The 27,069-nt window shown below is 37.0% G+C and overlaps 1 protein-coding gene across 1 annotated transcript in view; it reads right to left on the reverse strand.

The window, feature by feature from the left end:
- NUP153 (nucleoporin 153) overlaps positions 1 to 27,069 on the reverse strand; it is a 74,664-nt gene that overhangs the window by 24,283 nt on the left and 23,312 nt on the right. The window contains exons 3-13 of the mRNA XM_081087739.1: positions 23,662 to 23,910; positions 23,395 to 23,534; positions 23,185 to 23,313; positions 15,189 to 15,305; positions 15,051 to 15,095; positions 14,887 to 14,943; positions 12,253 to 12,399; positions 9,118 to 9,167; positions 8,458 to 8,584; positions 1,452 to 1,586; positions 752 to 850 (exon numbers count right to left, since the gene is read on the reverse strand). Coding sequence (XP_080943865.1) covers positions 752 to 850; positions 1,452 to 1,586; positions 8,458 to 8,584; positions 9,118 to 9,167; positions 12,253 to 12,399; positions 14,887 to 14,943; positions 15,051 to 15,095; positions 15,189 to 15,305; positions 23,185 to 23,313; positions 23,395 to 23,534; positions 23,662 to 23,910 — 1,295 coding nt within the window. The remainder of the gene's footprint in view (positions 1 to 751; positions 851 to 1,451; positions 1,587 to 8,457; positions 8,585 to 9,117; positions 9,168 to 12,252; positions 12,400 to 14,886; positions 14,944 to 15,050; positions 15,096 to 15,188; positions 15,306 to 23,184; positions 23,314 to 23,394; positions 23,535 to 23,661; positions 23,911 to 27,069) is intronic.

Here is a 27,069-nt window from a genome sequence, read left to right on the forward strand (position 1 = left end):
GGAGGCAGCTGATCGATGTTTCTCTCTCATCGAAGTTTCTGACTCTCTATCTCTCTCCCTTCCTCTCTGTAAAAAATCAGTAAAATATATATATATATAAAAACAAAACAAAACAGAGAGCAACAGGTCAAATAAGAATGCCAAATAAGAGTGGGGCAACTTAAACGTTGAACTTATTATTCTTACCCAAAATACTGATTTCTATTATAAAGAAATAAACAAATATATCTTATGAAACAAAAATCCAAAACTTATCTAGGTTAAAGACAATTCAAGAAACATTAACTAAATGCACTATGATTTAATTGATTAGTCCCTAATCTTAATTGTATCTAGGGCTAAGAGAAAACAAAGCAACAATTAGAGGACAATCTGGAGCCGATAGGGGAATCTGAAAATGAACTGTTATTATTATACGACGTTAAATTTTGTGGGTATAACTGTACTGTGAATATGCAAAGAAATGTTCTTTTACTTAGGGGATACATGTAAAGTATTAAGGTAATTAAGAAGTCTGCATCTTAACTTTCAAATGGTACATGAGAAAATGCACATGCTTGTGTGTGTGTATGTGTATATGCACACAGTGAAAAATACACGTGTTCAGTCATTCAAGTTTTCTGTTGTAACTGTTTTTAACTTGGAAGAAAAATAATGGTTATTTCTTACCACTGATGGCATCTTAGATTTGATAAAAATACAGCATGCCTTTGAAATCAATAAATATGAAATATTCTTGGTTGCTACTTACAGATGATGGAGGTAGTACATCTGCCTCTGTAGATTTTACAATTGGAGATGAAAATCTAAACATAGGACTGTTTGTGTTGTTTGGAGAGGTCATTTGTACCTGGTTTTCCGATTCATTAAAAAAAAAAAAAAATACAAAAAGAGCTTTTTAGGAAAAGAAATTGACAATAAGACAGACCTTAAGCAAGTTACTTATTCCAAAGAAGCCAAATGCCCCCTTTAGATTAAAAACAAACACTTAACTTCTGAAAAATACTTAAAAGTAACTGCTATAAAATTTGGCTGTTGGAAGAGGAGTATACACTATTTTAGACATGGATATTTGTCTAAAGAAAAATAACATTCATAAGCTATGTTCAGAAAAATTAAAAGCCAAAACAAAAGCATAAAAATTTTAGGAACAGATTAAAGACATTAATCCTACTTGAAAAATAAAAAACATAAATCTATTCTTATACACAAAGTATCTTAACTGCAAACATTGGGAACAATATCTCTTTAATGCATTGTATAAGAATTGAAGAACACTCCCATTATAACAAATCCCATTATAATGTACACTTTTTTAAAAAAGCAAGACACCATTTTCATCTTCTTACTCTGAGTTATTGATTTCTATAGTGAAAATTAATTACAGCTTTAGACTGATACTAGATTTTTTAAAATAAAAAATCATCTCTATTTGTACAATGGTTTTGTACCTTATTTGTTAATGACTGTGCAGGACTAATTGGTGATAGAGAAGTTGTAATCACCGAGGAACTAAAATTGAAGGTAGGCAATGAAGAACTGGTGATGGGTAGAGAGATATTCGGTAATACTGGTACTTCCATTTCCTAAAACACAGTATGTTTTAAAATTATATAGTTCATCTTTCATGTCATTCTTTTATCTGTTGTTTTCAGGTAGAATTTATATAATTACAGGCAACTTTAGAATAAAAAGGAGGTAGCACCACACAATGTTAACAATGTGAGCTCTTAAATAAACTAAACAAGACTTGAATCCCTGCCACAAGCCAGCCATGTGACTCTGTGAACCTAACTGCCCTCAATACCAATTTCCTAAATGGTCATAATTAGGAAAAAATAAAATACCATAGTTGTGATATTAACATGAAACACAAAGTTATACATTGTTCTGGCATGCAAAGCAAGCATTTAATAAATGTCACTACTAATAACTTTGGTGAACTGCCTTGGTTTTTATCCCAATATAGCAAAGGCCACCCCAAGTCTCAAATGACTCTCGCATTTACAACAGACAAAAAATAATTCCCCTTCTGCTAATGGTGGAGTAGTTCCTATCTCACCAATGCTCTGACAGATAAAAACTATAAACTCTGGACAAATGATTAAAAACAGCTATCTAAAAACACTGGAGAGCAACCACAAACAAGCAGAAACCGGAGGGGATAAGACACTTGGAAGAAGAGCACTGAGTGAGCTTCTTTTGTTTTCTTTATGAGTCGGTGCCAATGGATAGTTGAAATTCAGAAAGAAAACTGCAAAGGTGTTGGCTGAGAAATCAGAGGACAGAGAGGTGACCACAGCAGTTAGAAAATGAAGGGAGATACAGGATTGAAGGACCACAGAAGGGTTCCCCAAGTCGGCATATAAACTGTCCAATTCTCTGGCAGAACTGTAAACTAAATGTCTGTAAGGCAGACCAGACATCAAGTAGCCAACTAAGACTAAAGAGTTTCAGCTGTTGCCCAGCACAGAGGAGGGTGTTCACTGACAACTAAAACAACCTGAATACTTCAAATAGATGAGGTTCAGTATACATAAATCACAACTCAGTAAAAAAAGTCAAGCCCTACCACCCAAAAAAGGAAAATAATGACACTTTTAGGGAAAAGAAAACCAAGAGAATCTGTTGCCATAAAATCTGCTCTACAGGTTCTTCAGGATGAATGGAAATGATACTAAATGGAAACTCAGATTTCTGGAAGAAATGGAAAACAAGGGAGCAAACATTTTTTAAAAATCCGCATTTTTTTCTCTTAATTTCTTTAACTGTGTAAGGCAAAAATTATGATAGATTTCTAGACTATCTATCTAAATGTAATACAAATAACAATTACAGCAATAAAATGCCAAGGAAGAGAGGTGGTAAATCAAATTATAAAGTTGCAAGATTCTTAAATTTTCACAGAAAGTGGTACAAAATTAACACAAAGTAGAATGTAAGAAGAACATATACCATAATCCCAACAGGAACCACAAGTAACATAAAGAGACAGAGATAAAAAGCCAACAAGTAATTAAATTGGAATTCTAACAAACATTCAATTAACCCAAAAGAAGACAGCTTTCAAAAAGAACAAGAAAGAAAACTAAGGCAAAAATAAACAAGTGGGGGTACATCAAAATAAACAGCTTCTGCACAGCAAAAGAAACCATCAACAAAATGAAAAGGAAGCCCACTGCATGGGAGAACATATTTGGCAATGATACATCTCATAAAGGGTTATTATCCAAAATATATAAGGAACTCAAAAAACTTAACAAAAGGAAAACAAACAATCCAATTTAAAAATGGGTAAAGGACCTAAATAGACACTTCTCCAAAGGGGGCAGACATATAGATAGATGGCCAAGAGACACGAAAAAATGCTCAAAGTCACTAATCATCTGAGATGCAAATCTAAACGACAGTGAGGTACCATCTCACACCCATCAGGATGGCTACCATAAACAAATCAACAAATGACAAGTGCTGGGGGGGATGTGGAGAAAAGGGAACCCTAGTACACTAGCTGATGGGAATGCAGAGTACTGCAGCCATTATGCAAAATAGTATGGCATCTCCTCAAAAAATTAATTATGGAACTGCCATTTGACCCAGTGAACCCATTTCTAGGAATATATCCTAAGAAACCAGAAACAGCAATCAGAAAAAAATGTATGTGCCCCTATGTTCATAGCAGTGCAATGTATAATAGCTAAGATCTGGAAATGGCCCAAGCCCCTGTCAGTAGACGAGTGGATAAAAAAACCTTTGGTATATCTACACCATGGAATGCAGCAGTAAAATATAGGGATCTCTTACCCTTTGAGACAGCATGGAGAGACCTGGAGAGTATTATGATAAGCAAAATAAGCCAATCAGAGAAAGACAAGTATCACATGATCGCATTCATATGTGGAATCTAATGAACAAAACAAACTGTTGAACAAAATAGATCCAGAGACATAGAAATATTGAATAGACGGAAGGCGGGGGAGGGTGGATGGGTGGGACAAGATCAACCAAAGAACTTGTATGCATATATGCATAACCCACTGGATACAGACAATAGGGTGGTTAAGGTGGGGGTGGGCTAGAAGGGGTGAAGTGGGGGGGGGAGGGGAGGGGGCATATGTAATACTTTCAACAATAAAGATTTTTTTAAAAATAAATTTCAAAAAAATTCATAGAAGAGCTATTAATATCTTCCAGGAGATAACATAGGAGAATTTCTTTGAAGCCTAAGGAGAAGCAAAGGTTCGTTGGGTACAAAGAACAGTATAAATAATGGGGGAAAATGTAATAAATTCAGAATTCTTGTAAGATATGTATCATTCAAAGTATTTGGTTTCAGAATTCATAAAGAGTTCCTGCAACTCAACAAGACAACCCAATTTTAAAAGGGCAAAAGATCTGAACCAAGACCTCAGAAAGGACGATAATACTAATGTCCAATAAGGGCATAAACAAGAATACAACATGAGTCATCAGGGAAATGCAAATTCAAATTACAATGATATACCACACCATACACAAAGCAGAATGGCTACAGTTTGAAAAATGACAATCAACTACTGGTAAGGATGCACAGTAACAGAAATGCCCACACACTGTTGGTAGGAATATAAAATGTTACTCCCACCTCCACTTCTAAGTATCTACCCTAAGAAAAATAAACATGTCTACAAAAAAGGTATAAAAATGTTCACATCAGCTTATTCATAACAGTCAGGCAAAAATAAACACACACTGAATAACTGTATTGATGTGAAGTTTTAGAACAAGGAAAACCAACATATAGTGGGAAAAATGAGAATAGTGATTGCTCCAGGGGTAGGAGGCAGCGAGTATTATCTGGAAGGAGCATGAGTAAACTTTCTGGAGACTTGGAAATGTTCAACACCTACTTCGACAGGGGTTTGGGTTACACAGATGTAAACATTTGTCAAATTATTAAATGGTACACACCTAACAATTTTACATTTTACTACATATAAACTCTTGCTAAATTAAAAAGCAATATTTTAGTTCCTGCAATGTATGCTGAAGTATTTAGAAATATACTGATTTAAGTCCTAAACTTACTTTGAAATACATCCCAAAAATAAGATGAATATTTATTTGTTAAAGAAAATATTAGAACCTAAGTGCTAAGAATATGTATTCATTGCACAATTCTTTGAACATTCATCTGTTTGAAATTTATAATCAACTGTGGAAGAGGGGGACAAAAGGAAACAAAAGACTCATTTACAGATTTCTGTAAGGATGTTTCTTCCCATCGCCAACCTTAGCCTTATTTTCTTTCCTTTCCAGCGGTTCTCAACCTGTGGGTCGCGACCCCTTTGGAGGTCAAACGACCCTTTCACAGGGGTCACCTAAGACCATCGGAAAACACATATATAATTACATATTGTTTTTGTGATTAATCACTATGCTTTAATTATGTTCAATTTGTAACAATGAAATTGGGGGTCACCACAACATGAGGAACTGTATTAAAGGGTCGTGGCATGAGGAAGGTTGAGAACCACTGCTTTAGACCCTTTACAACACCTGGACATATCAACTGAATAACTTAAATCTCCTGTCAACTCATTAAGCCACATACTTAATAGTTCTTTACATTACTGACCTGGAACCAATTTTACTTTATTTATTTTGAAGATTTTTAAAACTGCTTTTTAGAGAGAGAGAGGGAGAAACATCAATGGGAGAGCAGAACATGAATCAGCTGCCTCCTGCAGAGGATTGAGCCCATAACCTGGCATGTGCCCTTGACTGGGAATCCAAGCAGCAACCTTTCAGTGCATGAGAGGATGCCCAACCAACTTAGCCATACCAGCCAGGGTGACTTTGAACCAATTTTAAATTTGATTTGTAGTCACCAAAATTTTGACTTGATTGATCAGAAGTAGTTTCCACAAATCTGGGAGAAAGTCAAAAATTATAACTGGATGAATAGAGATGCCTCAAGTTAAACACAACCATCATCAAATCTGACTTACTATCCTATATAATAAAAGGCTAATATGCAAATTGTCCCCTCGACTTGGAGTTCGACCAGGAGTTCAACCAGGGGGTGGGCTGGCCAGCCAACCTCCTGCATCCCCTCCCCTCAGCCGCCGGACTCCACCCTTGCACAAATTTCGTGCATCAGGCCTCACAGTCTCAGCTGGCCCTCACAACCCCACTTTGTCTGGAAGGTCATCCAGACAAGTCATCCAGAAGGTCATTCTGCTGTTTGGTATAATTAGCATATCAGCTCTTTATTATATAAGATTATATAGGAGACATATATATCTATATCTATATATATCTATATATCTATATCTATTTATATAGATATAGATATATAGATATTTATATATCCACACACACACACACACACACATATATGTACGTATTATCTTTATAATACCTTTACATAGGTTACCTCATGTGAGGTAGCCTATTATTGTAGATGAGGAAACTGAGGCACAGAGATATATGGCCTAATATACAGCTATGAAATGGCAGACATCCTAGAGACACAAGCCAAATATATTTCTTCTTCTTATCCCTATTTTAAAGAGAAAGAAGCTGATGCACAAGAAGTTAATTTGATCAAAGTCATTCATACCAGTAAGGGGCACAACTGTATCTGACATGACAATATCAAGCAATTAAATGTCTCCAAATGCAATCTTTACTTATCTATTAAAAACACACACATAGACAGGATACGCAGAAAATTTGAGGAAGCCACCCATTAGTACCTCTCTCCTCAGAAATGTGGAGACTGTAACTCCAATGTGGAACAGAGCCCAGGGCAAGAGGAGTTGGGTGAGGCATCCTGGGATATGAAATTGGCAGTTGGCAGTTGGCCAGAATGAAGAGAGGCAGCCCAGATCAGGGAGAAGGTGATAAAGAGGTCTGGGGAGTTAGATTTTCATAAAGTTTCTAACAGTTAATATACCAGGTAGTAAGGGCTAAAGTAAAGAAATTAATTTAAACTCCCCCAAAATGTCTCAATACAGCAAAGTCACACTAAACATAAACCTACAACACAACTAAATTAAACTGCAAGTATCAACCTGAGATTTTGGCTGAATATCTTAAGAACGATATCTTTAGAAGTTCACACTAAAGGGAAATAAGCAAAATTCACAAATCTGTCATTTGGTAAACAACAAACCAAACTAATAATTGTTCTCATACAGGAAGAAACTTTAAAAAGCTAAGGCCACAAATTTTACTGAGAAATATAAAAACTTGTCTAAAAAACAAATTCATACTATATTAATCAGATATTAATTTCCTTATGGATATAAGATATCCCATTTCTTAAATGTAATTAAGTGCTTTAATGACAAAACTGGTTTGCTAAGAAAATACTACATTTTATACACTATATAATTAATGGCATGTACAGCTTTTTCTTTCTTTTTTAAAAATATATATTTTATTTATTTTTTACAGAGAGGAAGGGAGAGGGATAGAGAGTTAGAAACATTGATGAGAGAGAAACATCTATCAGCTGCCTCCTGCACACCCCCTACTGGGGCTGTGCCCGCAAGCAAGGTACATGCCCTTGACCGGAATCAAACCCAGGACCCTTCAGTCCACAGGCCGATGCTCTATCCACTAAGCCAAACCGGTTAGGGCCATTTATATAAGTTTCAAAAACTGGCAAAACCTAACCTATAATAATAAAAGCATAATATGCTAATTAGACTGATGTCCTTCCAGACGACCTTCCGTATAAAGTAGGGGTTGCAAGGGCAACCCCAAAATTCGTGCACAGTAAGGTCCCTAGGCCTGGCTGGCGATCAGGGCTGATCAGTGCCTTCCAGCTGCTGGACAGGCCTCCCTTTGTTCCACGCTGCCCCCTGGTGATCAGTGCACGTCATAGCGAGCAATCGAACTCCCGAGGGGACACTTTGCATATTAGCCTTTTATATATATAAAATATTCTAAAAGTAAATAACTTAAATTGTAATTCTTTTACTAAAAGAATTATGGCTTTTTGCCTGGCTGGTGTAGCTCAGTGGTTGAGTGTTGGCCTGTGAACCAAGAGGTCCCTGGTTGACTGCCAGTCAGGGTACATGCCCAGGTTGTCCACTCAATCCCCAATAGGGGGCATGCAGGAGGCAGCCGATTGATGTCTCTCTTTCTTGTTGATGTTTCTCTCTATCCCCCTCCCTTCCTTTCTCTAAAATCAATGAAAACATTTTTTAAAAGAATTAAGGCTTTTTAATGACACTCGTGAAATTTTTAGTACTATGTTAGGTTTTCTGTGTTGCCACAGTGAAGGTGGTTTAAAAAGTCTACTAGTATTAAACACACACACACACACACTTTGAAGGAACTGTTCCAATGACAGGTTATTTTTGTGTTGGGTTTCCTTAAACCCCACCCCTCCAGATCTCCCCTCACCACCACAATGCACAAAGCTTTCAATAAACATCAAGAATATTAAGTATATAACCCTACCTCCCCCTCTGCAGGTTTAGTTGCCACAAAACGTGTTCTTTCTCGTCTCATCTTGCCTCCTCCACCACCTACTCCAGAAGATACACCATTGGCTGCAGACATACTGAAATTTGGGTAAGAAAAACCACTAAGCAAAAAAAAAAAAAAGAGAAGAGAAAAGAAAAGAAAAAAAGAAAGAAAATCAAAACAAATGATATATTACGCAGGTCCATAACTTGATAACTAATCGAATAACCCCAAAATTAGAACTGCTAACAAATAATAAATGTACAGCTGAATTTTATTTTTAAAAGCTGATGAATATTTGCCGAAACCGGTTTGGCTCAGTGGATAGAGCGTCGGCTTGTGGACTGAAGGGTCCCGGGTTCGATTCCGGTCAAGGGCATGTACCTGGGTTGCGGGCACATCCCCAGTGGGAGATGTGCAGGAGGCAGCTGATCGATGTTTCTCTCTCGTCGATGTTTCTAACTCTCTATCTCTCTCCCTTCCTCTCTGTAAAAAATCAATAAAATATATTTAAAAAAAAAAAAAAGCTGATGAATACTTTGTGCATAAAGTTTCTATTTTTAACCTGTCTTAATTTTCCAAAAGGCACATAAAAATCACATAGAGAACTTAAAATTTACATACAAAGAAGTTTTGCTATAAAGATGACATTACCTTTCTTGTTCTCTATTTTGTCCTGGTGTCATACTTTTTTCATATCCAGCCTAGAAAAAAGTGAAACCAAATTTAAACGTTGGCATATTTAAATTCCTTTTTATTTTATTTTTTTCCATCATGCTCTCTCTTATTTTATCTCTCCATACCCTCTTCAACCTCCACCACCCCTGCCACCCGCAATCACAACACTGTTGTCCCAGTCAATGTGTTCTCTTTTTTGCTCAATCCCTCCACCATCCCTAGCCTCTCCCCTACCCCCATAATTTTCTTAATGCCATCCTATCTGTGAATTTTAGTATTCTGAATCAGGAATTTGAGGTTGGTTAGTTAATGAATCCTAAAATTTGCAACTTAGAGCCAGCCTTCTGAATTGTAACTAAGCATTAGTGTGATTATATTTACACATAAAATGTCACTGAGTACAAATGTACTTTAAACAAAATGGTACTATACAAAGTTAATACACTCACCAACCACAAAATTATATTTACTTATCTCTTGTTATGACATATTAAATATGCAAATTCATAAGGATAGTCCTTTTGAAATGATTCTCAGAATCTTACCTCTTCCCAGAAGCACATAAAATTATAACTAAATTATAAAATAATAAGTCTAGATAACCATCTGAAGACTAGACTAAGACAGGGATGTCCACTTTCACTACTCTTATTCAAATAGTACTGGAAGTCCCAGCCACAACAATAAGATAAGAAGAAATAAAAGGCATCCAAACTGGAAAGTAAAACTGTCATTATTTGCAGGTGACATGATACTTCAGAGAACTCTAAAGATTCCACCAAAAAATTACTAGAACTGATAAACTAAGAAATTATAATCCCATTTACAACTGGATCAAAAGAATAAAATATTTAGGAAATTTAACCAAAGAAATAAAAGACCTGTACTCAAAACATTATTTCATTAAAGAAATCGAAGATACAAATAAATAGATGCATATGCCATGCTCATGGAGAGGAAGAATTAACATTGTAAGAATATCCGTACTACCCAAAGCAATCGAAACTATCTATCAAAATACCAATGGCGTTTTTTCACAAAACTAGAATAATAAAAGACTCCAAAAGCCACAGTAATCTTGAGAAAAAAAGAACAAAGTTGGAGGTATCCTGCCTCCCGATATCAATATATTTACAAGGCTACTCTAATCAAAACAGCATGGTACCTATTGACATAAAAACAGATACACAGATCAATGGAATGAAATAGAGAAATCTATGCCTATATGGACAATCAATATATGATAAAGAAGGCAAGAACACAATGAGGTAAAGACAGTATTCATTCATTAAATGGTGTTGGGAAAGTTGGATAGATACATGCAAACAAAATAAATAAATAAAACTAGATCAGCTTCTTAAACCATACATAAGAATAAACTCAAAATCGATTAAAAACTTAAATGTAAAAAAACAGAGAGTAACATCTTTGACATTTCTCTTAGCAGTATTTTTTCTGACATAGTTCCTCAGGAAAGGGAAACAAAGAAAAAAAAAACAAATGGAACTCTATCAAACTAAAAAGTTTTTGCACATAAGAGGAAACTATCAACAAAACAAAAAGACAACCTACTAAATGGAAAAAAATTAATATCCAAAATTAATAAAAAACTCATACATTCAACACCAAAAACAAACAAACAACCCAATTAAAAACTGGGCAGAAGGCCTGAATAGACACTTCTCCAAAGAGGACATATAGACAGCCAATAGACATGAAAAGATGCTCACCATCCCTAATCATCAGAAAAATGCAAATGGATGTCTATCATCATTAACTCAAAAAACAAGTGCTGGCCAGGCAGTGGAGAAAAGGGAACCCTCGTGCCATTAGTGGAAATGCAGACTAGTAAAGCCACTATGGAAAACAGTATGGAGAGTACTCGAAAAATTAAAAGTGGAACTGCCTTATGACCCAGTGATTCCACTTCTAAGTATATATCTGAAGAAACCCCAAATGCTAATTTGAAAGGATACATGTACTTCTTGGGTAATGCAGCATTACTTACAATACCCAAGATATGGAAGCAACCAAGTGCCCATCAATGGATAAGTAGATAAAATTGTGATACATATATACAGTGGAATATTAATTGGGACATAAAAAAAGAATGTAATCTTACCACTTGCTACAGCATGGATGAACCTAGTGGGTATCATGCTAAGTGAAATATGTCAGAGAAAGACAAATACCATATAATTTTACTTATATGTGAAATCTAAAAAGAAATAAAATAGAAACAGACTCATAGACACAGAGCATGCTGATGGCTGCCAGAGGAGAGGGTGGTTTGGGGGACTGGATCAAAAAGGTGAAGGGATTAAGAAGTATGAATTAGTAGTTACAAAACAGTTATGAGGATGTAAAGTACAGCATAGGGAATATAGTCAATATTAAATAACTATGTATGGTGCCGGAAGGAGGGGGGACCTGAAATATCAGGGGGATTACTTTGTAAAGTATATAATGGTCTAACCACTACACTGTACACCTGAAACTAAAACAAAATAAGATGAATGTAAACTGTAATTAAAAAACTTGAAAGTACTTAGAAAATGCATGCCAAAGTACTCAGAGATAGACAGATGTGATGTCTAAAATTTATTTTCAGGTAGTCCAACAAACACAAAGCACACATATAAAGCAAATCTGGCAAAATTATTTAATCTAAAGCATTAGTACATACTAGTATTTACTAATAAACACTAACTTGGGGTTTGATTATGGTGCCAGGCATTTTAAAGTGTCCCAATTCATAATCATCACTAATTCACAAACTGTAGGTATGATCTGCAATGATAGAGTACTTATATGTCACATTATTTATTCTTTTTTTCTTTAATATTTTTATTTATTTCAGAGGAAGGAAGAGGGAGAGAGATAGAAACATCAATGATAAGAGAGAATCATTGATCAGCTGCTTCCTGCACACCCCCCACTGGGGATTCAGCCTGCAACCGGGGCACGTGCCCTTGACTGGAATCCAGCCCGGGACCCTTCAGTCCGCAGGTCGATGCCCTATCCACTGAGCCAAACCAGTCAGGGCACAATATTTATTCTTATTCAATTTAACCAATATTCAAAGACTAGTGAAAATAAACACATACTCACACTGTATTTTTTATCTATTCTTTGATTAGTCTTCTTTAATTCACCAGATGGGGTCAGAGATGGTTTAAAATAAACAGTTCGATTTGCTGCTATGGATACTGGCTTTGGGGTCATGAGCCTCTGAACTGGGGGATACTGACAGACCACCTTATAGGTAAAAAGAAATCAAAGACAAACCTTCATTTTCATACATTATCAGTGATGCATAGCAAAAAAATTATTTGACAATAGCTATGTGACCTAGAGACTATGAGTACTTCTCAGAGAAATACCCAGTAAATGCAAACAAATACTAAGAAAACTGATAGTAAGAGAATCAAAGGTGTGTGTATGTGTGTCTCTATTTATAAATATATATAAAATTCCAAAATAATTTCAGACTAATTTATTCCAGACTTAATGACTGTTCACACATGTACACACACACAAAATAGGAACTATATTCCAAACTGTTTTACAAATCTAAGGTTTTATAGGATGAATTTCACATATATAAATTAAAGTTGATTTTGCCACATTTTCCCCCAAATTACTATCTAAATTTTCTTCAGCTACAGATATTTTTAAACCAGCAATGAAAATATTTTCATTGCTAAAAATGTGAGCAAATCTCTGTCCAAGTTAACTTTACTCTATTGTTTTTAAAAACCAAATGAAATTCTTACAAGTCTAATTGGTAAAGCATTCCAAATCTTAAAATGAACTGGCTTTATTGTCTAAGAACACGAGTATTTTTGTCAACAATCTTTTGCTACACTCAACACAGTAAAAATTATGTTGGTTTAAGATGACTATAAAGTCTACAGCAGCGGTTCTCAACCTGTGGGTCGCAACCCCTTTGGGGGTCGCCTAAGACCATCGGAAAACACATACATAATTACATGAAGTTTTTGTGATTAATCACTATGCTTTAATTATGTTCAATTTGTAACAATGAAATTGGGGGTCACCACAACATGAGGAACTGTATTAAAGGGTCGCGGCATGAGGAAGGTTGAGAACCACTGGTCTAGAGCAGCGACTCTGTCCAAAGATTTTAATACTATAAATACAGTCCTTTCACTCAACAGCAGCTGTGAACAGCACTGAATTCCTAGGCAAAGCTTCTGTATGGTTACTACTTCTTCCCTAAATTCTCATCACAAGTGTGATCCTGCAATTCTGATTACAACTGTGAAAGATGAACTACAATATTGTATCTGTCCATTATAATTCTTAACAGCCATTAATAAGATTTTATTGGCATTACACACAACCATTAATAAAAATGTTTATTAATTAAAACTTCTATTATGGCATAAGTTTTTAAACTTACTTCTTTTTATGCAATCTGACATAAAATAGGAATCTGAGAAAAGCAGCTAATGGATTAATCCCACCACACAGCAAGTAATAATGGATTCCCTCTCTTGTCTGAGGAAAAAACTCAATTTTAGCTTTCTATTCTGCATTAGAATTTTAGTAAAAATAATTATATTTTACCAGTATCTCAAATACATTCCCCAAATTAATTCAGAAAATTATGACAATTTTAATCAATTACTTCTGAGGGAACATAGTGTTGTAGTAAATGTTTCTATAAGTAAGGATCTAGGAATCTGCTTCCCCTGAAGTTAACTAGTCACCAATATAACTAACAAAATTTACATCTTTTAAACACTCTCAAGCATTTTATTTTTTCCACAGTAATCTCCAAAACTAATTTTAACAAAGAAGAATATACTAAAAAGGGCTCTCAATATATAAGCTATATCATAATGTTTTACAGCGGTTCTCAACCTGAGGGGCACGACCCCTTTGGCGGTCGAACGACCCTGTCACAGGGGTCGCCTAAGACCATCCTGCATATCAGACATTTACATTACGATTCATTACAGTTATGAAGTAGCAATGAAAACAATTTTATGGTTGGGTCACAACATGAGGAACTGTATTTAAAGGGCCAGAAGATTGAGAACCACTGTTTGGCTAACTGATGAAAGATATGCCAATCTGAAATTCTATTACACACAATAGCCTTGACATAATGTCTGGTAAGAAGGAAAGTTTGGAAAGATAACTATGTTCAGTGAGCACTTCAGTTCACTGAATTTATAATTGCTAAACACTTTAAGCTCTGTTCACTCCTATTTTTATTTATCAAAATGTAAAAGTTACTCATAAAGACTGCCAAGATGCTGAAGATGGAAATGCCAAATAATCAAAATTTAATGACTGAGCACATACTACATAAAGGATTGTGCTAAGTCCTCCACAAAAGGCAAAAATGTGCAATTTCTTAAAATCTTATTTTTCAAACACGTTTCCTATGAATATCAACTAAATTCGTCTATTTGATAACTAAAAAATACACAAAACAAAACTGCTGATACTGCCCGGCCTGCATGGTTCAGTGGTTGAGTGTCAACCTATGAACCAGGACATCATGGTTCGATTCCCAGTCAAGGGCACATGCCCAGGTTGTGGGCTCGATCCCCAGTGTGGGGTGTGCAGGAGGCAGCCAATCAATGATTCTCTCTCATCATTGACGTTTCTATCTCCTCTTCCTCTCTGAAATCAATAAAAAATACTTAAAAAAAAAAAAAAAAAAAAGCTGCTGATACTTTACACAAATAAATGCTAAAAAAGCCTTACCTTTTCCCTTTTGGCCTGAAAATCTGTGGTGGTATCTATCCCTCTCCTATCAAGAGGCTGAAGAAATAAAATACTATTAGAATAGATGACAAACTTTGAAAAATACAACTTTTATCAACAATATATAAAAATATATTTTTTAAGATGTTAAAAAGTCAACTTACAGAATTCATTGGAGAAGAAACAACAGATGGAATTCTTTTCGCATCCTGTTAATTTTTAAACAATAACAAAATTAAGACTTTTCATTGAACTGAAATTTTGTTACACTTCTACTTTTAATTGTGATTTTAAACATTTACCGCTAAAGGGCTTGACATCTTCTCTAAAGATTGCAATATTCGTCGAGCTGTTGAACTAGTCACACCATAGTATTCTGCATTGACTTGTTTAGCTTTCATCTGTCTTCTGAATGGTACCTATAAAGTAAAACTTATATTATTTGCTGGAACTGTAAGAACATTTACAAAATTGAATGGAGTCTAAAGCAAAACAGGATTAATGTAACAAGTTATCTCTGAGTAATGTCTTTAATTATATATTCAAATTTTTTCTTTATGTCTTTATTGAAAATCCGTTATCTCTGCCTGAGAAATTACTTTTACAATGAAAAAAAAAAATGGTACTATAGCATGCACCACTCTAAAGCTCTCCCAGCTATGTTAAATGGGAAAAATGAGATAGCTGGTAAAACATTCTAGCATTATCTTGATCTACTTATCCCTAATATTTTTTAAGATGTTTGTATTGATTTTAAAGAGAGAGGAAGGGAGAGGGATAGACAGAAACATCAATGAAAAACATCCACTGGCTGCCTCCTGCACATTCCCCACTGGGAGACCGAGCCTGCAATCTAGGCATGTGCCCTGACCAGGAATCGAACCAGATTTCATGGTTCATGGGTTGACATTCAACCACTAAGTAACACCAGCTGTGGCTGGGCTATCTCTAATATTTAAACCAAAGCACACTAAGTTAATGACAACTGTGTTAAAATATTCGTTATTCTGAGTGTTAAATAATATTTAATTATAGTAAATTCCAAGATAATTAAACAAACTCTATTACAAATTTTAAACTGAACTGTTTCTCAAATTTTAACACAATAAAAAGTTTAAATACACAAGCTATTTCTTAATAAATGATTTAACTTTCTTAAAATTGAACTTATGGAAATAAGCTTATAAGAAGATAAGTAACCTTTTTTAAATTTTATATGTTTTTATTGTTTTTTGGAGAGGAAGGGAGAGGGATAGAGGGATATTAACATCAATGAGAGAGAAACATCATTGATGACTGCCTCCTGCACGCCCTCCCTCCCCCACCCCCCGCCACCGGGGATTGAGTCCACATCCACAACCCGGGCATGTGCCCTGACTGGGAATCGAACCACAACCTCCTGGTTCCTAAGACAACGCTCAACATCTGAGACACACCGACTGGGCATAAGTAACCTTTAATACAAAAGCAATGTTTACAAATTCCAATAGAAACACTACCTTTTATGCAATACAACTTTCCAATAACCAAGTGACTACCACAAATCAAAGTAGTTTGGCAATGCTTAATATAAAAAAGATATTATTACTACAATCAAAACATAGCCCAGTTTAGCCTTAGCCAGTCTGACTCAGAGGATAAAGCGTTGGCCTGTGGACTGAAGGGTCCCAGGTTCGATTCTGGTCAAGGGCACATACCTAGGTTGCAGGCTCCATCCCTGGCCCTGGTTGGGATCCATGCAGGAGGCAACCAATCAATGTCTCTCATCACTGATATTTTTATCTGTCTCCTCTTGCTTCCTCTCTGAAATCAATAAAAATATGTTTAAATATATATAACTGGGATATATATGTGTGTGTGTGTGTGTGTGTGTGTGTGTGTATCAAAGTTTCTACAAATAGCTCATATCTGAAAAACTAAATCATCACAACTACTTTAAATAACATTTCTCTCTCAGATACCAAACATTCATGATATTTTCAGAGTAGCTACAATAGTCTACATTAGTTTTATTAACAACTTGGTGCCCATTAGGACTGCTGTTCAGCCCAGAGGCTTTGGTGAATGTGAGGCAGCATTAAAATCCTCTAGGAAATTATGAGAATCTGTCCTGTCACTGGATTCTCCTGGCCACTGGCCCCTCAGTACCTTGATTCACAAAGCAATAAAATGGAAATGAATTAGAGAACCTTTAATATACCTTCTAACTCAACCCTCTAGAAAAGGAATAGCAAATAGATTCATCCCAAATGTCAAAATAAATATTTGGAAGCCTGTACTGAGAAGGATGGTATGTCAGAACTCAACATGAAAAAGTATAGGATTCAATATAAGAAATAGAGGAGAAAGTAGCAGGAATACACTCTTACTTGGACTACTCCATGAATCATGGGCTTGCATCATCATCTATCTTCTACTAACATGCTAACCTATCTATTTTAAATGTAAAAATGTCTTTTAAAAATTAACATAATCCTTGCCTAGCCAGAATGTCTCAGTTGGTTGAGTGTCATCCTGTGCACCAAAAAGTTGCCAGTACGACTCCAGGTCAGGGCACAAACCTGGGTTGCAGGTTCAATCCCGTTTTGGGGCACATATAGAATGCAACCAATCAATGTTTCTTGCTCATATCAATGTTTCTCTCTCTCCCCTTTCCTCTCTTTAAGCATGTCCTCAGGTGATAATTAAAAAAATAAAAATCTACACTAATAAAAGAGAAACTTGCATTAAACAATAAAACAATTAAAAAAAAAGGAGAAACATGAAAATTGGTGTCATTCTGCTATGCCCACCAGACAATCAGAGTGGTTATGCAAATTAACCCAACAAAGATGGCGGTTAATTTGCATACACAGGTGCAGAGTAAAGACTGAAGACTGAGGAGGCTTGGCTTCTCCGCTGTGGCCGGACCAAAGGCCTGGGTCCTGGGTGCCGGAGGAAAACCAGTGCCGGTAGCCAGGGGCAGGAAGACCTATTGCGCGAATCTTCGCGCAACGGGCTTCTAGTAATAATATAATCCAGTTTAAGCTTGGGAAAACTCCTTGTGTAACTCCAAGATCCAGTTAGCACTTTCTTTTTTTTTTTTTCTTTTTAATATATTTCATTGATTTTCCACACAGAGGAAGGGAGAGGGACAGAGAGTTAGAAACATTGATGAGAGAGAAACATCGATCAGCCGCCTCCTGCACACCCCCCACTGGGGATGTGCCCACAACCAAGGTACATGCCCCTGACTGGAATCAAACCCGGGACCCTTGAGTTCACAGGCCAACGGTCTATTCACTGAGCCAAACCAGTCAGGGCGAGCACTTTCTTAAAAAACAAAATATTGCTGTTCATGTACACACTCAGAAATGACTCGTAACTTTGCTATTTATGAAAACATTCTCTAATTAGAAAAACAAGAAACTATTCTAAAGACAGTATCTTTAAATATACTTGTTTTTGTGCAATTGTGTCTGTCACAGATTGCCTACATGCTTAAAAGTATTACTCCTCCATTTTTAAAATGTCCAAATCTATAATATAAGTAGAATAACAACATATACATGAAACAATTTTTAAGAGCCTCAAGAAACTCCTAGGACAAAACACAGAATGGTACAATTTACCTTAAATTAACATATTTTTAACAGTTATCAATTTCCAAATGTTCTCTGCTAATGGGTATATGTAAATACAACTGATTTTGATTTTTTTAGATTGACCTTGTATACTATAACTTTGCTAAGCCCACTTTTAAGTCTGATAACATCTTACTGTAGTTTCCTGGGATTTTTCTATGTAGATAATAAGCACATTGTCTAGGAATACAAATAACTTTATTATTTCATTTTCAATATGTATGCCTTGTATTTCTTTTTTCTTGTGTTAGCTAGGAATTGCAGCACATTTAACAGTACCAGTGACAGCAGATATCCTTGTTTTCTTTCTAATCTTAGGAGGAAAATATTCTGTTTTTTACAATTAGTATGATGGTAGCTGAAGATTTTCTGTAAACACCATTTTTCAGGTTGAGAAGGTTCCCATCTATTCCTAGGTATCCTGAAGTGTTACCATGAATGTATGTTGGATTTTGTCAAAAGCGTTTTATGCATCTGGAAATATTCATACAATTTTTATTCTTTACTTACATGGTAGATAAAAATTTTCAAATGTTGAACCAACCTTGCATCATGATGAAATAAGTCTTTATATATATTTGGGTTTAATTTTGCAAATATTTGTTGAGAAGGGGTGTGTGTGTCTGTAATTCATGAGAAATACTGGTCTGTAGCTTTCTTATAATGTCTTCAGCTTTAGTTATCAGGGTAATGCTGGCCTCATAAATGTGTTGAGAAGTGTATGGAAATGTTTGTGTTTGGTAGAATTCACCAGGGAATTTATCTTGGCCTGAAGTTTTTCTTTTCTGGGAGGTATTTTAACTATAAATTCAATTTATTGAACAGACTATTTAGGCAAGTTATTCTTGACTAACACCAAATAACATGAATTATTTTTATACTAGAGGCCCGGTGCACAAAAAATTGTGCACGCAGGGGGGGGTCCCTCAGCCCGGCCTATGCCCTCTTGCAGTCTGGGACCCCTCGGAGGATGTCCACCTGCTGGCTTAGGCCCGATCCCTGGGGGATCGGACCCAAGTTGGCAGTCAGACATCCCTCTGGCAGCCCGGCAGCCCTCGGGGGATGTCCACTTGCCAGAGGGGAGCAGGCCTAAGCTGCAGTCGGACATCCTTAGCGCTGCTGAGGAGGCGAGAGAGGCTCCCACCACCACTGGTGTGCTGGCAGCCGTCAACCAGGCTTGTGGCTGAGCAGAGCTCCCCCTGTGGGAGTGCCTTGACCACCAGGGGGCAGTTCCTGCATTGAGCGTCTGCCCCCTGGTGGTCAGTATGTGTCATAATGACCAGTCATTCCCAGTCGTTCCATTAGGGTCAGTTTGCATATTACCCTTTTATTATATAGGATAGAGGCCTGGTGCATGGGTGGGGGCCGGCTGGTTTGCCCTGAAGGGTGTCCCAGATCAGGGTAGGGGTCCCGCTGGGGTGCCTGGCCATCCTGGGTGAGGGGCTGATGGCTGTTTGCAGGCTGGCCACACCCCCTTTAGGGTGGGGGGTCCACTGGGGTGCCTGGCCAGTCTGGGTGAGGGTCTGAGGGCCGTTTTCAGGTTGGCCAAGCCCGCCGGCGACGGGAGCTCCAAGCCTCTCCTTTTTTTCTTTTATTTTTTATTCTGGGGTTTATTTACCTTCTATAATTGAAACTTTGTAGCCTTGAGAGGAGCTTAGAGCTGGCCAGGGCGGGCAGGAGGGAAGCCTCCTGCTCGCTCCAGCAACGTGGCCACGGCCCGCTGAAAGCAGGTATCTGGGGTTTATTTACCTTCTATAATTGAAACTTTGTTGCTTTGAGTGGAACTCAGAGCCGCCACAGCAGGCGGGGAAGCTTGGCTTCCTCCATCATTGGGGCAATCAAGCCTCTTGCTCGCTCCAGCTCTGTGGCTGCCGACCGCCATTTTGGTTGGGTTAATTTGCATATAGTCTCTCTGATTGGCTGGTGGGCGTGGCTTAAGGCATAGCAAAGGTATAGTCAATTTGCATGTTTGTCTTTTATTAGTGTAGATAAATTTAGTAAAATATGTACAAGATTGGTGTGATGAATACTACAAAATACTGATGAAAGGAAATGTAAAAGACCTAAACAGCCATGGCCAGAGTTTCTCAGTGGTTAGAGCATTGGCCCTTTGCACCAAAGGGTCATGGGTTCGATTCCCAGTCAAGGGCACGTGCCTGGGTTGCGGATTCAATCCCTGGCCCTAGTCGGTTGGGAGCATGTACAGGAGACAGCTGAGCGATGTGTCTTTCTCACATCAATGTTTCTTTCTCCCTCCAATCCTCCCTCACTTCCACTCTCTCTAAAAGTCAATGGAAAAAATATCTTTGATGAGGATTAACAAAACAAAAAAAGACCTAAGTAAATAAAGAGACATATTGTGCTCATGGACTGGAAGACTCAATTGTGTTAAGATGTATATTTTCCGGATCTGGGGTTACATTGATCTTTAGACTCAATGTAACCCCACACAAAATCCCTGTAGACTGTAAAAACTGACATGGGGATTATAAAATTATAAAAACCCAAAGGAATAAGGAAAGCCAAAACAAGCTTAAAAAAAAAAAAAAAAAAAAGCTGGACGACTCATACATCTGATTTCAAGACTTACTATCTATACTAATAAAACAGTAATATGCTAATTAGACCAGGAAACCTTCCGGATGTCCTTCCAAACAAAGCTTTGGTGGCAGGGCCGACGCAGAGGCGGTTAGGGGTGATCAGGCCAGGAGGGGAGGGCAGTTGGGGGTGAGCAGGCTGGCAGAGGGGGGGCAGTTGGGGGCCATCAGGCCAGCAGGGGGGAGCATTTGGGGGTGATTAGGCCGGCGGGGGAGGGGGGGCAGTTGGGGGCAAGCAGGCTGGCGGGGGAGGGGGGGCAGTTGAGGGCAAGCAGGACAGCAGGGGGCCCGTTGGGGCAAGAAGGCTCGCAGGCAGAGTGGTTAGGAGCAATCAGGCAGGCAGACAGGTGAGCGGTTAGGAGCCAGCGGTCCCGGATTGTGAGAGGGATGTCCAAGATTGGAGAGGGTGTAGGCCGGGCTGAGGGACACACACATCCTTCCCCTCGCCATGCATGAATTTCGTGCACTGGGCCACTAGTAAAGCTATAATAATCAAGACAGTTTAGTGTTGGCAAAAGGATTGATACATAGATCAATGAGAAATAGAAAGTCTAGAAATAGAGCCACAATGTGGTCAAATGATTTTGACAAACGTGCAAAGGCAATTCAATGGACAAAGTATAGTCTTTTCAACAAATGGTACACACTAAAGAAATTGGACATTCATGTTAAAAATATGAATCTTAATCCATACCTCATGTCACATACAAAAATTAACTCAAATGATTTACAGGCCTAATCTGAAACCTAAATATAGCTTCTACAAGAAAACATAAGAGAAAATCTCTGTGACCTTGGGTTACACAAGAATGATTACATCAAAACCATGAACCATAAAAGCAAAAAAAAAAAAAACCCCAATATGTCAAATCTCATCAAAAGAAAAATTCTCTTAAAAGACATTAAGACAAGTCAGAGAAAAGGATAAAAATATTTGCAAAATATATTTCTAATAAAGGACTTATACCCTGAATAAGGCACTCTTGAAACGCATTAATAAGAAAACAAGCATGTTAAAAACAGGCAAAAGATTTGAAGAGATATTTCACTAAAGAAGATATACTTATGGCAAATAAGCACATGAAAAGCTCCCTGTCATTAGGGAAATACAAATAAAAACCACAGCAGTTGGAGTTCCACTATATGCCTATTAGAATGACTAAAATAAAAAACAGAAAATAAACTGCTGACCAAAACAAGTGCTGGCCAGAAGCCTCTTACATTACTGGTGGGAATGCAAAGTGGTACCAGCCACTTTGGAAAACAGTGACAGATTATTATAAAGTTTAATGTGTTTTTTTAAATATGACCCAGCAGTAAAACTTCTAGGTATTTACCCAAGAGAAATGAAAATTAATGCTCACATCAGCTTTATTCACAATAACCAAAAATTATAAATAATCCAAGTGTTCTTACCCTGCCAAATGGATAAACAAACTGTATTATAACTCAGCAATAAAAAGGAACTAACTATTGATATATGCAAAAATAGAGATTGAATTCATGCATCATAATAGAATAAGCCAGATTCAAAAGATTACATATAATTAGATATATAATTAAGTTTATATAACATTCTGGAAAAACCAAAACTATAGGGAAATAAAACAGATCAGTGGTTGCCAAAGGGTAGAAATAGGAAGAGTGGTTCATTAAAGATGCACAATGTAATATTTTTGATAATAAAGATGCACAATGTAATATTTTGAGGTGATGAAAATGTTTGTTCAAATTCTGATTACAGAAGTGGTTACCCAACTGTATGTGTTTTGTTAAAATTCAAATACTCTTAATAAAGGTAAATTTTACTATTGTAATTTACACCTCATTTTTTTTTTTTTTTAAAAAAAGGAATCATCACACTTCCTACACACACACACACACACACACACACACACGTAATGTACAAAAAGTATGCTTAGGTCTAAAATAATGTTCATATAGTCCCTAAATTAAAAGAATTTTGGAATATACACATCTGTCATTTTACCAAAGAATGATTGAACCAAAATTCATTGAGTGCAAAGTTACTTATCAATTTTTTAAAAAATATCAATCCTTCTTTTTTTCAAACCAACCTGATATGGTGTGTTTTGTAGTTTAGGCTGTCTTACAGCAGCTGCTGCCCCACCATATGTTGTTTTTCCAGGATAAAAAGGAGAATCTCCAAGCTGACTTGTTTTAAGGAATGAAGAACTCCCAAGTGACTGCACAGAAATACAATGATAAGTTATAAGCAATAAACACTCTAAATTAATGTGATTAAATCACTTCCAATTAGTACTCACAGGGGAAAGTGTTCCAAAGGCAGACAAGTTGAATGCTGGTTTCTTTGAGCTGGTGGCAGTGTGCTGTGAGAGTGAATGAGACCGTTCAGCCTCTGGGGACCACAAAGGGAGCACTGAAGTATTCTTTGAAACAGTTATATCTGAAACAAAAATATGTAATGCATAATAACAGCATTAATTTTAATTTTTATAAATAGAAAATGAAAATTAAGACTAAGAAAAAATTATACTATGAAATTTAATTTTACTACCAAATGCCAAGAATACCTTTATCAGAAGCTCTTGAAGAAAACCCACTGGTAGTTGAGATGTTATCATCATCATGCTGAGAGGTAGAATCTTTAATTTCCTTTACAAGGGAAAATCCAGAACTACCAATTGGGAATGCCGAGGATGTGGAGGGCTGACAATGTAATGTAGGAGATTCCAACATGGAGAAATTCAGATGGCTCCGATGAAGAGAAGGCCTTGTTAATACATCTGGATAACTTGAAGCAGTACTAGTTGTTGAGGGTTCTTAAAAGAAAAGTATTAATATTGAATATATAACTTAAAAAAAGCAAAACAAACACAACAAAATGCTGTTTTTACTTTGAGAAAGCATACCATATACTAAATATAACTACAATTCAAATCACTGAGGCCTCCCATGATAAACCCAACTGAAACATTCTTTAGCCAAAAAAAGTTTCAAATAACAGAAATTAATTTACCTAAAATGGTGTCAAAATATATTTCACTCTTCACATACCAACTTCCAAAAGTGTTTCCTTGAATTAATCCTATATAATTAAAGGGTAATATGCAAACTGACCCTAACAGCAGAACGACTGGGAATGACTAAATGCAGGAGCTGCCCCCTGGTGGTCAGTGCACTCCCACAGGGTGAGCTCTGCTCAGCCACAAGCCAGGCTGATGGCTGCCAGCACAGCGGTGGTGGCGGGAGCCTCTCTCGCCTCCTCAGCAGCGCTAAGGATGTCTGACTGCAGCTTAGGTCTGCTTCCCGCTGGCAAGTGGACATCCCCCGAGGGCTGCCGGGCTGCCAGAGGGATGTCTGACTGCCAGCTTAGGCCCGCTCCCCCGGGGATCGGGCCTAAGCCAGCAGGTGGACATCCCCTGAGGGGTCCCAGACTGGGAGAGGGCACAGGCCAGGCTGAGGGCCCCCTCCCCCTCGAGTGCACAAATTTTTGTGCACCAAGCCTCTAGTATCAGTATAAAAACCATTCGTAAGAAAATCGAAGCTATATAAGAAATTCACAAAACAAAAAGGATACCCCTGGCCAATGTGGCTCAGTTGAATGGAACGTTGTTCCATGCACTAAAAGGTTCCAGGTTTGATTCTTGGTCAGGGAACATACCCAGGTTGTGGGTTCAATCCCCAGTCAGGAAAGTCCAGGAAGCAATCAATCAATTTTTCTCTCTCATATCGGTTTCTCTCTCTCTCCCGCTCTCATCAATAAACATATCCTCGGTTTGATGATTTAAAAGAAAAAGGGGGGAGGGGTAAGTCTATTCCTCTAGAAACCACTATTAAATGTGTACATTCTCCCAGATAATTTACAGTAGTCCCCCTTTCTCCATGGAGGTTATGTTCAAAGACCCCACTGTGGATACCTGAAACTGCAAACAGTACGAAACCCTATATATACAATGTTTTTTTTGCATACATACCATTAATAAGGTTTATTCTATAAATTAGGCACCGTAAGAGATTAGCAACTAATAAAATAGAATAATCATAACAATATGCTGTAATAAAAAAGTTATGTGAATGTGGTCATTCATTTCAGGGGACACTTTGCTCAAGTCTTTGTATAGGCTCAGAACATGTTTTCTGTTCGTATCTTCCACCCACAAATTTAATTAATGCCTTTTCCATCTTAACTAAGCACTAATGCACTGAAGCTGTAACTTTTGAAGCCGCAAAAGTTGTAACAGCAAAAATAGCACAATTTTTTTTTTACCTTCTTCATAATTTCAAAGATAGAAGAGTCATTCTTAACCGTAGATTTTAGCAACCTCAGCATAGGATTTTCTTTCTTTCCCTATTAAGTTGAGAACTTTCTCCTTTCACTTACAGGAAGTAATTTCCAGTTTCTCTTGAGCACTTGTGGGCAGTTGAATAAGGGTTACTTGAAGAGCACTGCATTCAATCTGATAACTGGTAACTAACGCGCAGGGAGCATGTAGACGTTGGATAAAGGGATGATTCGTGTCTCAGCAGGATGACACAAAATTTCATCACGCTACTCAGAACAGCATGCAATGTAAAACTTGCAAACTGTTTATTTCTGGAATTTTCCAATATTTTCATACCACAAATGACAACAGTTAACTAAAACCCCGGAAAGTAAAACAGTGAACAAGGAAAGGGGCACTATTCTGTGCGTACACAAATATATGTTTTCCCTAATCACATAATTATGCTTATGCATCCTGTTCCGTGACTTTTTTCATTTACCAATATAATTTTGTCTCTACATACAGAACATTCACTTTAAAGACCACATTGTATTGTATCATACTGATTTATTTTCATTATTTATGATTATTTCCCCAATATCCATCAAACATGCATGCACTGATATCTGCATACTTTTAAGAGTATTCTTTTGGATAAAGCTATGATTCTTTAAGTATGTAAGAGGGACATGAGAAGAAATTATGAAACAAATATTCTTAAGCCACTCACAAAAATATCTGATTCTGTAAGTTTAAGGTTGGGCCCATAAAACAGCCTGGGTGGTTGGAGGTATCCTGGGAATCAATAGGATACACGATTACATGGGAAAGTGCTCTGTCATAGTGGATCAGAGTACATACTCATTTTTGCTTATAACATTGTGATCCAAAAATTTCCCGCCAAATTACTCTCCCACACATAGCAACTAACAATGTACATTTCCCCTGTACTGTCACTGGATATTAACTGTTTCTGATTTCTGTCACCATAACATGTTAAATGGCATCATTATTTATTTAAATAAGAGGGATATTGAGCATCCTTCCCTATACTCATTGGTAATTTATATTTCTTCTATTAATTGCTTATTGATTCACTCTCTTATTACTAAGATTAATAATATCAAATTTATTTTTAATCAGTAAGATCAGAGTAATATAATCTGAGATATTATAAACAATTTTTCATTGCTGGCTGAAACCATTCATTTTGGGGTGTTTTTTAAAATCACTTTCTATTTCTCAATTACAGTTGACATAGTATTCTGGTATCTCAGCTAGGGATTTAAGGAGGTGTTGTAGGATTTCTAAATTCTGGCAGCCCTGGAACTTCAGTGTTCTCAGCACTGCTTTTTTCCCAAGCACTGCTCCTCTTAATGTTTTCTCAACTCTCTAGCAGCTGTTATTTGGTAAGCCTTAGGTGGGCTCATCCTCTCTGGATACTCCCATGTAGACTTATGGAGGCCTGCACCATTTTCTACTGTTCAATGCCCTTAATTCTCATTTCTGCCTGATGTGTTTTTGCTTGGACTTCAGTGCTCTGCCAAGTTTGAAAATGTTTCCAGAGAGCTAGGTAGAGATAAGGTTGACTTTGTGAAGTTGTGTGTGCGCACGCGCGCGCACTACTTTCTATTGTCTGAAAGTTGTTGTTTCTTGTATTTTATCCAACTTTATAGTTATTTGCTAGTCTGGGAAACCTGTTATTCCAACCTA

This window comes from Myotis nattereri (assembly GCF_964212035.1).
Source record: "Myotis nattereri genome assembly, chromosome: 3".
NCBI lineage: Eukaryota > Metazoa > Chordata > Mammalia > Chiroptera > Vespertilionidae > Myotis > Myotis nattereri.